Consider the following 12,565-nt stretch of genomic DNA (forward strand, 5'->3'; position numbering starts at 1 on the left):
TTTTTTTACTTACACTACATATGTACATTTGTATTTCGCTTTTTGTTGCCATATTTCGTTCGTTTTTTTTTTGTTCATGCTGTCATTGCTAACTGACTGGCTGGATGAGTGACTGGCCTCCGTTAGGTGGCGGTGTTTAAAAGAGAATAAGTAGTTAATTCCTACTACTGCCTGACGGCCTGCTGTTGGTTCCTTCTTTCTATTCACCTTCAAGTTTTCCATTTGCATTATAATCGAAAATGTGTACATACGCATGTATGTATGTTTGTAGGTGTGCGTCATACTATTATAACCTAATTCGAAGTACATCGCTCCCAACAAAGCAGCTTTTGTGATTGCCACCCGCACTAGTTAGATTAGTGTTGTTCCTTAGAAGCTTCTTAGCTGTTAAGTGGCAGTTTCTTCATCCCTTACTGTTTTTAAAGTCCCTTTCTATATATACATACATATGTATGTAGGTCTCTAGTGTAAAATTAGTGTTAATAAGCTATAAAGCTTATGGTCAGTTTGCAGCAGCTTATGCATTGCATAGTAAAATATCATTCCTATTGTCATTCCTTTTCTACACATAAACTCTTTAAGGCGCCCTTAGCCTTATATTNCTCCCTTACTGTTTTTAAAGTCCCTTTCTATATATACATACATATGTATGTATGTAGGTCTCTAGTGTAAAATTAGTGTTAATAAGCTATAAAGCTTATGGTCAGTTTGCAGCAGCTTATGCATTGCAAAGTAAAATATCATTCCTATTTTCATTCCTTTTCTACACATAAACTCTTTAAGGCGCCCTTAGCCTTATATTTACTACTCTGCATTCCACCAACTATTATGCTATTACTCCATCGCCTGCTGATTTAAGCATTCTCATTCACATTTATTACTCGCTTTTCATCATCGTCGCTCATCGTAGCTCACACATGTTGTTTTGACATATGCCAAATAAGTGCATACAACACGTATACGCCCTGCCCGACCCTCCGCGACTCTCGCTGCAGCGCGTCACAATCACCGCCACCTTAATACCAACAGAATAACTTCGTTTTCATTCAGCACTTTCTTTTTTTTTTCGTAGGTTTCACTGCCGCCCGGTAGCAACTCATTCACTTGTTTGTATTTCACTTATGTACTTTTGTTTTAGCTTTGTTGTTGTCAACATTTTTTGTGTGCGTCGTTTTGGTTGTGGTTTTTTTTTTTTTTTGACTGGTTGGTTTTGCCGGATTTCGCCGATTTGCTGCTCGCTCCATTTATGCTTGGACTGTTGGTTGACAGGCGTGTCATGCATAGAGGCAAATAGATACATATATTTATTTGGTCATGCTAATATGTACAAACGTTTGTTTTTCGAAAACGCTTGTGCGAAAAGTGGTTTCATGTTGTCTACACTTAGGCAGCGCTTATGAAAATATTTGTGAAAATTAAATTTATTCTTGGTTTAGTTCACTGATTCGTACACAGCTATAAAAATATGTTCAGCTTTCCGTAAATTGTTTTCTCTTTTGCATGTGTTGTCAACTTATAAATTCTTTGGAAAAAATGCACTTAATTAGGCAAACGTGTGAACACCTCGTAAGCGGCCGCCAAATCAGAGCTCGTTAGTTTTCGACTATCGATACTGATATTGATTCACTGCAAACAGCAGTCATCATCAGCTTTTAATATTAGTTGATTTAACATTTTCGTGGTTTGAACTCATTAAATTTAATAACACAATCAATAATAACTAAGTTATTAAGTTTATTATAATACATATATTGTATACTTTAGACTGCTAATCGGTGCACTGCTAAAGTGAGCCCTTCGCAAAAGTACAATGCCGCGTATTCATTAATGTTTACAAGTGATTACATACTTTCATTTTTATTTGACAATTTTATTTTTCCCAGACATAAGCACACACACCACCATACAATAGTACATACATACATATTTACCCCCGCTATTGCGCTTTTCGACGATAATGAAATTCACGCTTTTGCTTTTTACTTGTGGCTCTTGTTGTGTTCATTACATACACACACAAATAGTACCTACATACATGCATACATATGTATATTTTTTGGTTGTCGCCGTTTTGGTTGTTGATTTCGTTGTCATAGCCGCATTGCCTTTACCGAAATTTCGTACGTATTTGTTGCATTAAAAGCTTTTTGACGACATTTGACGGCATCAAATAGCGCACAGACGACAACGCCGATGACACTTAAGTGTAAATGTTCAAATATGTACATATGTACATGCATAAGTACATATCGCTCACGATGTTCAAGAATGACAGAATTCAAAATTTGGCATTTTTGAAATTATACGCTAAAAATGTACACAAAGCTTTTATTTACCTTTCAGCAAAAGCTGGAGACAATTTTGTTATACTTTGTTGAAAAAACCTAAGGCAAAATCACCCATGCCCATATGAATAGCATGTGCTGAGAAATACGTTTTCGCATTTTCTGACAAAGGTGTGATTTTGCGTTGTGTCACTTTTGAAGATCGTGTGAGATATGTATGTATGTATGTACATATGTATGTTGCACATATTTTTTCACAGCCTTTTCGTTCACTTTTAGTGCTTCTACTACATACATACATATGTACATATTTAGTCGTACGTATGTACACTACTTATGAAGTTGGGTTAGCTTGCCGCTTGCCTTTGTTGTCGCATTAAGTTCAAGTGTACAGCGAATTGGGGAAAATTAAGGGAAATTTTAGTGCGCCAGCTGTTTCCGAAATTGTTGAACATACATACATAATTGCGCGGTACTTCGATATTGTGGCATTGCTTTAAATTTAAAATAGAAATCAAAGTTTATAGAGCAGTTAAACTATGATTGCCTACACATAAGTACAAACAGTTTTACAGCTGTTTTACTCTGCGATTTGGGCGAGTTGCACATTAACTCAGCTAAAAGCGCGTCTAGAAGTATGCAGCATTGTATGCTTGCGCTCTTTCACTACGATTTTATATGGCTAACAGGTATAAATATCCAATTCTCAAACGGCTCATGAAATAAATCTTTCAAGATGAAAATTATTGGAATCCCACAATCATGCTTACGGCATTAGGCTGTAGTGGCATAGGGCTTAAATTAGCTACCGTCCTGAAGCCTCGTAGCTGCTAGCCATTTCTATTTTGTAAACGGACTTATCTTTGTGCTTTGCATGGAAGTTCATTTGCTTTCATCAGTCTGCCGTCCCCAAATTGGCGCGTCAAGCGCCAAACAACTGTAAAAAATCTGAATGCCCGTACAATTTGCGATATCAAGAGAACTGAAATTTCCGCCTCCAAATTTTCTTTCATTATGAAAAACGATACGAGTATTTAGGTCATGGCCATGGCGAAAATTTGAAAGTCGCAGAAATCTCTCAGACTAGGGACTAGTGGAATTAAAATATTAATATCAAAGTATAGGTCACTTCTAAAGGTTCAATATATATATTTATTTTCTATTAATCTATCAAAAAAATTTAATAAATTATGTAAATACATATGGTCGACGTTTTTGCAAAACCGCGCATCGTCCAATTGCCAAACCAACTGCCTATCTTACAGCGCTAATATATTTTACAGGAGAGCGAAAAACGGTTTTTCTTTGAAGGCATCGCCTTGAGAGGTGCTATTTTCTCAAGCTATTATTTTACAAATCTGTTGTTTTAATAAAGAGTTTACGATTTTTATGCATAAATTTCGATGCCTGTAGTTCAGGGTTACCAAATCTCATTCTTGTCACAACGGCGATTTAGGCGGTTTTGCAACTGGTCGATGGGCGGTTTTGCAAAAACATCGACGATATATGTACATATAAATGGGGTTCTTCAAATTCTTATCTCTCCCCACCACCATATGCATTTGCTTCAAGTTAATCACTCGCATTTGTGATTTCCAAATAAGTGTCGTGGCTGCGCTGCATGCACTGTAAAAATTATAGGCAGTCAAATGTGCATATGCTGCTAAATATGTATTTATGCTCTCCATCAAGTGCTAAGCTATACTGCAGCAGTCCTAATTTAGTCCTAGTTTAGTATGTATTTCTTTTGTGTTTTTTGTTGCCTCTTATTTTGTTACTTACTTGATTGCTATGCTCTGCGTCTTTCCGCAACAACTTTTCATTATCTACGCTGCTGTTGATGTTTTGCTTTCTGCTTTTTTTCGGTAGATCGATTGTAGTAGCGACTACAATAACAACAAATAACCACCGCAACCACAACCGCAAACACCAAACACCAAACAACCTCGCCATTTATAATAAGCTTAATTATTATTGTGCTTTTGCACTCAACTCACTCGAACTCAAACGCATGAGTACACATACACACACACGCACACAGCGCAGTGACGACCTAGTTTCTTTGCTCCAATCTTTTGGCTATGCACTCATACGCCACCAAAACAGCCGCCAGTCAACCAGTCAATGAGTCAGTCAGTCAACCAACCCACAGTCGAGCAAACGACGAAGCAGCAGCTAGTGTACGTGTATTTCATCATTCGATGACGCTGTCTAATTGTATGCCACACACCGTCTTTCAGGCATAAATGGCGTTTTGCAGGGGGATTTCCTTATCACGCTTCACTCGTAAAGCTACACAAACACACACGCGCACGGCCTTCCAATCGCTGACTTCTACGCTGAGCTGCGCTTCTGCTTCTGCTTCTGCCTGCTCGCCATTACGTTAGACCGAGCGCATAAAAATTGACGTTGGGTTTTCATTTACCTACATTCACAGCACAGCGCTCAATTACTTTGCTTCATAATAATTTTCTTTTTTTTTATATATTTTTTCTCATCCGCCTTATGCCTACTTCTATCGCGCACATTGCTGTCGCTGCTCGCTACATGGTGAGTTATGCAACACATTTTGCAACACAGCTTCACGACTCAATTTTCTATGCAACGTCTTCTTGGCTAGGGCGCTCGATTCCATCACAACGTAATCAAATATCTTCCAGCCTCCATTTAGTATCTGCAGCAATATGCGCGCCTGAGTGTGTTTGTACGTGCGCCTTCACTTTGCTTTTGTGTCGTTTGTGGCATGGAAAAGTTGCTTTTGCTTTACTTATGTACTTACTTACATACTTACTTAGTTTGACTTCCCCATTGCCGTTGCTGCTCAGCTCTTCCGCTATGAATGCATGCTAAAGTTTGAATTATTTATGTGCAAATATATCTGCTTGCNGTCTGCTTCTGCCTGCTCGCCATTACGTTAGACCGAGCGCATAAAAATTGACGTAGGGTTTTCATTTACCTACATTCACAGCACAGCGCTCAATTACTTTGCTTCATAATAATTTTCTTTTTTTTTATATATTTTTTCTCATCCGCCTTATGCCTACTTCTATCGCGCACATTGCTGTCGCTGCTCGCTACATGGTGAGTTATGCAACACATTTTGCAACACAGCTTCACGACTCAATTTTCTATGCAACGTCTTCTTGGCTAGGGCGCTCGATTCCATCACAACGTAATCAAATATCTTCCAGCCTCCATTTAGTATCTGCAGCAATATGCGCGCCTGAGTGTGTTTGTACGTGCGCCTTCACTTTGCTTTTGTGTCGTTTGTGGCATGGAAAAGTTGCTTTTGCTTTACTTATGTACTTACTTACATACTTACTTAGTTTGACTTCCCCATTGCCGTTGCTGCTCAGCTCTTCCGCTATGAATGCATGCTAAAGTTTGAATTATTTATGTGCAAATATATCTGCTTGCCTTCCTGGCTGCCTGACTGCCTGCTGTATGCCACGACGGTAGCTATTGAAGACTTGGAATTATTTATTTATGCAACTTTAAGAAAGCAAATACAAGTGAGTTTGCGAAAAGTGTAAAAAAAAAATGTGTTCATAGATTTTGCTAAACTTATTGAATTGTACGGTAGAAAGTAGCAATCGGCATAGGCAAGTAGNTGCTAAAGTTTGAATTATTTATGTGCAAATATATCTGCTTGCCTTCCTGGCTGCCTGACTGCCTGCTGTATGCCACGACGGTAACTATTGAAGACTTGGAATTATTTATTTATGCAACTTTAAGAAAGCAAATGCAAGTGAGTTTGCGAAAAGTGTAAACAAAAAAATGTGTTCATAGATTTTGCCAAACTTATTGAATTGTACGGTAGAAAGTAGCAATCGGCATAGGCAAGTAGCTAGTGCAAAGTATTATGAAAAATTAGTGAAGAGGTAAATTGTTGGGAAGAGCAAGGTTGCATTTCTAAGTAGATACTCAAGCCTGAGCTGCCCATTGTGCTCAGGTCTCGCGGGAAGGGATATATGAGGGAGAGAACGGAGATAATATTTAATTAAATACTTCCCTTCCTTCATAGAAGAAATTTCACAACCCCCTTTCCAACTTTTGGTCGGAGTACTGTGATATGCCGGGTGTTCAGATTGCCGCAGTAGTCCCTCTAATTTTTGGGACCTTTACCAAATGTCCGTTTGAGCCGTCCGCCAGTTTTTCATACGAAGTGTAGACAGGCCCTTTCGCACTTGGCTATTCTGTTGTGTTCGTGAATATCTTTGCTTTGTTGTCCACCCATGCGTGCTGAGACATTGGATTACTGGTACCTGGTGCTTACGGCAGCGCAGCCATATACATACATAAATATACATCTTGCGTAGAATACTTCACTCGAAGACCCGAAAATCTTATTTTCTGTGTTCGTCACGTAGATCATTCGGCGTCGGCAGAAGGACGGAATTTTCTGAAAAGCAGAGAGTCTCCTGTCCCCCATAAAATTTAAGTTTTATTCAATTTATTGCGGCATCGAGCCTGAACTTCCTTACCTGGGCAATTTTTATGTCAGTACGAACATTTTTTGTTTTTGGAGGCGTCGGAAAAGAAGTGCTTTGTACAACTTTCCACAAAAAATACAGCGAGTACTATTACGATATTCTGCCAAAAACGTTCTTTCCATGAGCCCTATCGTCTTGCTATGATTCAAAAGGGATGCGGTCNTTGAGCTGCCCATTGTGCTCAGGTCTCGCGGGAAGGGATATATGTATGAAGGAGAGAACGGAGATAATATTTAATTAAATACTTCCCTTCCTTCATAGAAGAAATTTCACAACCCCCCTTTCCAACTTTTGGTCGGAGTACTGTGATATGCCGGGTGTTCAGATTGCCGCAGTAGTCCCTCTGATTTTTGGGACCTTTACCAAATGTCCGTTTGAGCCGTCCGCCAGTTTTTCATACGAAGTGTAGACAAGCCCTTTCGCACTTGGCTATTCTGTTGTGTTCGTGAATATCTTTGCTTTGTTGTCCACCCATGCGTGCTGAGTCATGGGATTTCTGGTACCTGGTGCTTACGGGAGCGCAGCCATATACATACATAAATGTACAATACTTCGCTCGAAGACCCGAAAATCTTATTTTCTGTGTTCGTCACGTAGATCATTCGGCGTCGGCAGAAGGACGGAATTTTCTGAAAATTTAAGTTGTATTCAATTTATTGCGGCATCGAGCCTGAACTTCCTTACCTGGGCAATTTTTATGTCAGTACGAACATTTTTTGTTATTGGAGGCGTCGGAAAAGAAGTGCTTTGTACAACTTTCGACAAAAAATACAGCGGGTACTATTACGATATTCTTCCAAAAACTTTCTTTCCATGAGCCCTATCGTCTTGCTATGATTCAAAAGGGATGCGGTCGAATCTCTTGACTTCGTCGCTTTCTCCTACATATATCTTTAAATCCAAAGATATGGGCTTAAAGTTCTAGAGTTTCCTTAAACATTTTATGACAATAAAGTGTAGGGACTATTTTCGCCCTATCTCCCTTCGAAGTCCAACTACGACTACCAACTTGCTCCTAAAATTCACATAGTATGGGCTTAGTCTAAGCCATTCAATCCATCATAAATGCTAATAACATTTTAAGCGCTTTCAAGTTTCTGGCTACTAAAATAGTATAATCACTTTTTTTGCATAACTTCCGCCTGCTTTGTGGTCTCCAAACTCTACTTCCTCGCAAAGGTAGCGCATGATGACCGCAATTAAAAGTCATAAGTCTCTATTTCATAGCGTGAATCGATGATAAATTCTATAGAAGTTAACGCACCGCGCCACAACCACTTTTGGAATTTACAGCGCGCGTGTGCAGCCACTAGTAGTATCAGCTACCCTCTGCACGCATTTATTGCTCCCCAATCACATTGCATCGTAGCGAAGCCCCAATTTATGCAGCGTCGCATGCAAGCCGCCAGGTGCTACTATGTTTTATTGCCACCTTCTCTTGCTGTCCTACTCCACACCTACATACATACTTCCACGCGTATGTATGTGGTTATATCATCTCAAGTACAAATCAACGGCTACTGGCNTTACATGCGTATGTATGTGGTTATATCATCTCAAGTACAAATCAACGGCTACTGGCTGATCAATTAAAAACTTACCGCTCGCATTGCAATTTAATAACTGTTGCGTTACTATCCATAATTCTCTTTGGCTGTCATGCGGCCGGCCCTTGAGGCGACTAATGCGCTAGCCGCAAAGTTGTAGTGGCGATGCCTCCTCTGCTTTTGTGGCTTATAGTTGCTTGGTTTTTATGACTTCTTACGGCAGCTCTCTATGCGCGTTAATTCACTGCTACTGGTTTATTTATTGCGCTTTCTACGTTGCTTTTCCACACTTTGTACAGCGCTATAAATACTAGCTTAATAGCCAACTGGATTTTGTAGATTTTTTTCTTTTCATTTCACTTATGTTTACGCCAGTAACTACTTCATTTCCACGCCTCTGTCACCTTTGCAGCTTTTGCAACCTGTTCCGCTATTCCTTTTTTCAATTGTAGCCGTTTTTCCNTCTTTTCATTTCACTTATCTTTACGCCAGTAACTACTTTATTTCCTCGCCTCTGTCACCTTTGCCACTTTTGCAACCTGTTCCGCTATTCCTTTTTTCAATTGTAGCCGTTTTTCCAATTTATTTCGCACGCAACTCGTCGCGGACCCTTTATTCGCCTAAGTCTGTTTGTAGATGTGTCTCTATTTTCAATCGGCTCGCATCGTTAATGAGCAAACGACGCGTGCGAACTATTAGCGCACATAAATTCGCACTTTCATGCGTTCGCCGGAAAGCGCTGCTCACACCTTTGCTTGCATTGTATGTGGCTGTGCGCGCGCTGTGTTTTATACTTGCAAGGGCGACTGCGATTAAACTAACGGACACAGCGTTGCTTGTCTTACTATTGCCCGTAAATACTTTATCGGCGTTGTTTTGCTGGCAAATCGGTCACAGCTGAGTCCACACACCGGCGTTAGGCGCACTGATCAGCGCATTGCCATTATTACCGTAGCGCATACAGTTCATTTCGTATAGCCCTTCTTTTTCTTCTTCTGCTTCTTCTTCGTCAACTGCCGTTTGAAGTCACGCCAACCTNCACCGCTGAGTCCACACACCGGCGATAGGCGCACTGATCAGCGCATTGCCATTATTACCGTAGCGCATACAGTTCATTTCGTATAGCCCTTCTTTCTCTTCTTCTGCTTCTTCTTCGTCAACTGCCGTTTGAAGTCACGCCAACCTTCGCGTCTCGCAGGTCTGCCTGTCTGCTTTCGCAAGCTGCTGCCATTCAACTACGACGCCACTCTGCTTTTGGCGTGTCCTTACTCGCCTGCCAGTCAGCTACTTTTGTTTCCCCAGCTGCCTTCCCACTTCCCACTTCGCTTCTTTCCTTCTCTCCTTTTCCCTCTTCGACTGCTGCTGCCTTAGCGGTTGATTTTTGACGTGCTTGGCTTTGACATTTGTGCTTCGTTGTCGGTCGAATGCGCGTCTCTGTTCTCTGGTTCTGTGTGGTGTGCTTTGTACGAACTCCGCAGCTGTTGTGCTGCGCGTTCAATGTCCCTCATGTTGTTACCGTTTAATTTCATTCGAATTGTTGTTATTGCACCCAACATTTATGGTATCTGCTGCAATTCGTATGCGCGCCGCAACAGCAATTGCGGCCGCTCAGTTCAAGTGAAAGTTTTCGTGCTTGCTTGCAGCATGCTGCTTCATAGCAGGTTTTGAACTCTGCACGGCCGATGGACCCTTAATTGCTTATTTTCTTTACGTTCACACCGTACTGTGATTTGCATTTTTTTTTAACTTTGACTTAATGAACATAACTGTTAAGTACGAGTCAGTTCAAAGCGGGTATCGTTTAAAGTTCTGAAAGCTTTATATAGAGTTGCCACCGCTGAAATAGTATTAAATAGTAATATTTTATGCTAAACATACGTAACTCTAATTTTAACTTCTCTCCCTCTTTTTTCCATTACAGATCCGAGGTGAAGCCCGAAAGCGCACGCGATAACATTTTCAATCCCTACAGCAGCTGTGGCATTGACAATTCCAATCATCAGCCATCGAACAAATTCGCCTGCAATGAAATCGCCAACAACAATGCCTCACCGAACAACAACAACAACGCACTCAATCTTTCGCGGGATCACGACGCCGCGGAGCGCAACAGGAGCAGCGATGAAGAGCTTCTCTTAAGCGGCGATGAAAATAATCTCAACTGCAACAACAACAACAACAAACTACACTCGTCCACCACACACGTCGACATTGCCAACTCTTCGTCGCACAGCAACTGCGCAGCAACCACTAGCACCACCTCCACCAGCAGCGGCGCCGCCTTCACCTCGCACACGACTGCCATCCACACTACCGCCAACGTCGCCTCTACAATCCACAGCACTACCACACACACCACACATTTTACTGCCACCGCCTCATCCTCCTGCCATGCCATCAACACCACAACTGTTGCCAATTCGTCTCTCACTTCCTCCCTATCCTCGTCCATCTCTTCCTCCTCCGTCGTCGTCTCAACCACCAGCACCACACATTCGCGTAAACGTCCAATCTGCAGCAGCAATCTTGACAATGACCTGGAAATACTCGACCGTGAATTGAGCGAAATCAATGCGCCAATGCCACTCATCGATCCGGAGATCACGCAGGGCGCCGAACAGCTAGAGAAAGCCATCTCGTCTCGCAAACGGCTACGCAGCGAGGACGAAAGCGATCGTTTGGTGCGCGAGGCGCTTTCACAATTCTACATCCCCCAACAGCGCCTGATCTCCGCCATTGAAGACTGTCCGCTCGATGTAGTGAGCGTAGGTGGTGGCATGGGCGTTGGTGTGGGTTTGGGACTAGGCATGGGGGTCAGCGTCGGCATGGGTATGGGTCCAATGTCGCCAAGTAAACGACAAAAACTAAGCAATGGCAATGGCGGCAACGAGCTGGAACTGGAGTTCGATCTAAATCAAAATCAAAAGGACTTTGAGGTGATAATGGATGCGCTGCGCTTAGGTACGCCCAGTCCAACACCCAGCGTGGGCAGCGACTCATGCGGACAGGCGGCGATGATGAGCGAATCGGCAAGTGTATTTCACAATCTGGTTGTCACATCGCTGGAAACATGAAAGTATCAGTAAAAAGCAGGCGATAGAATAGCAAGTGGTAAACGAGACAGAGCAAATTCGACAGCAAAAGCGAGTGCGAACGATAGCAGAAGATAAGAGATTAGGCATGGATGAGTGAGCGCATGTGCGAGCGAGACGGGTGTTTGTTCGCTGTGAATTATGGCGGCTTAAATGCAACTGATGCGAAAACAACAAAAGTAAAAACAAAAAATTCACTTTTTATAGCGCATTGTTAAGTTTAGCAAAATAATTGCAAACAAAACTTTAAAAATTGTAACTAATATTAAAACAAAACAAAAGAACTTTCTTAACTTTTAAAAAGATGTTAAAGTGTAAGAGGAAAAGTACATAATTTACAACACTAAAAACTTAAAATTTATAACTCATGTAAAAAAATAAAAATGGCAACAAGCCACAAATTTTGTTGCAACTAAAATAGGCAAAACAAAAACTCTTAAGCTTAAGCATTTAGCTTAAGATTTTTTCCACAAATATTATTAGTTTTTAACCAAGCAAAAACTCAAAAGAAAAACTTATACACGTAAATACATAAAATATAAAATTATACAAAGCTAATTACACACAGACATATTATGTACATACATGTGTAGTATATAAGGTAAGCAGTAAACAAAACAAAAAAAAAAAACAACTAAATCAAAGAAAATGTAGTCAAGCAGAAGACAGCAACCATACATACTTACATCATAGATATGTACATATGTACACATGTACAGTATGTAGGTTTGTATAGTAAGTTAGTCACGTAGATGTGAGGAAGAAGACAGAGATCACCCAAGAGGTGTGATTTAAAAGCTAATGAAGTGAAAAAAAAAATTGGTAGAAATGCAAAAAAAGATGTCACGCGTTTTTATGATACAAAAATAAGATATTACAAAAATCTTTGCTTTCTACAACAAATAATTTGCTATTTTTTATTGAAAGGAATGGACGTAATTTTCTCCTTCAAAATTGCAGCTAAGTAAACATTGGCAGTTTTCTTCTCTGAAAAGTAAAAAAAATAAATAAAAATTTCGCTTAGAAATTTACTTATGTAAAGCAATATTCACTAATTTTCTTTCTAAAAATGTAGAAATAACAATCAGAACAAAAAGGAAGTTTCTCTAGTCAAATCACAAAAAAAAAAATATTATTGCAAAAAGGTT

General features: G+C 40.4%; 1 protein-coding gene across 2 annotated transcripts in view; it reads left to right on the forward strand.

Moving 5' to 3' along the window:
• LOC108365493 (homeobox protein 13) overlaps nucleotides 1-12,276 on the forward strand; it is a 68,841-nt gene extending 56,565 nt beyond the window's left edge. For both annotated transcript variants that reach the window (XM_017619529.1, XM_017619530.1), the window contains exon 3: nucleotides 10,247-12,276. In XM_017619529.1, the coding sequence (XP_017475018.1) occupies nucleotides 10,247-11,399 (1,153 nt within the window). In that variant the 3' untranslated portion in view covers nucleotides 11,400-12,276. The remainder of the gene's footprint in view (nucleotides 1-10,246) is intronic.
• The last annotated feature ends 289 nt before the right edge of the window (nucleotides 12,277-12,565 follow it).

Source organism: Rhagoletis zephyria, unplaced genomic scaffold (assembly GCF_001687245.7).
Source record: "Rhagoletis zephyria isolate East Lansing unplaced genomic scaffold, Rhagoletis_zephyria_1.1 Rzeph_scaffold_01891, whole genome shotgun sequence".
Lineage (NCBI taxonomy): Eukaryota > Metazoa > Arthropoda > Insecta > Diptera > Tephritidae > Rhagoletis > Rhagoletis zephyria.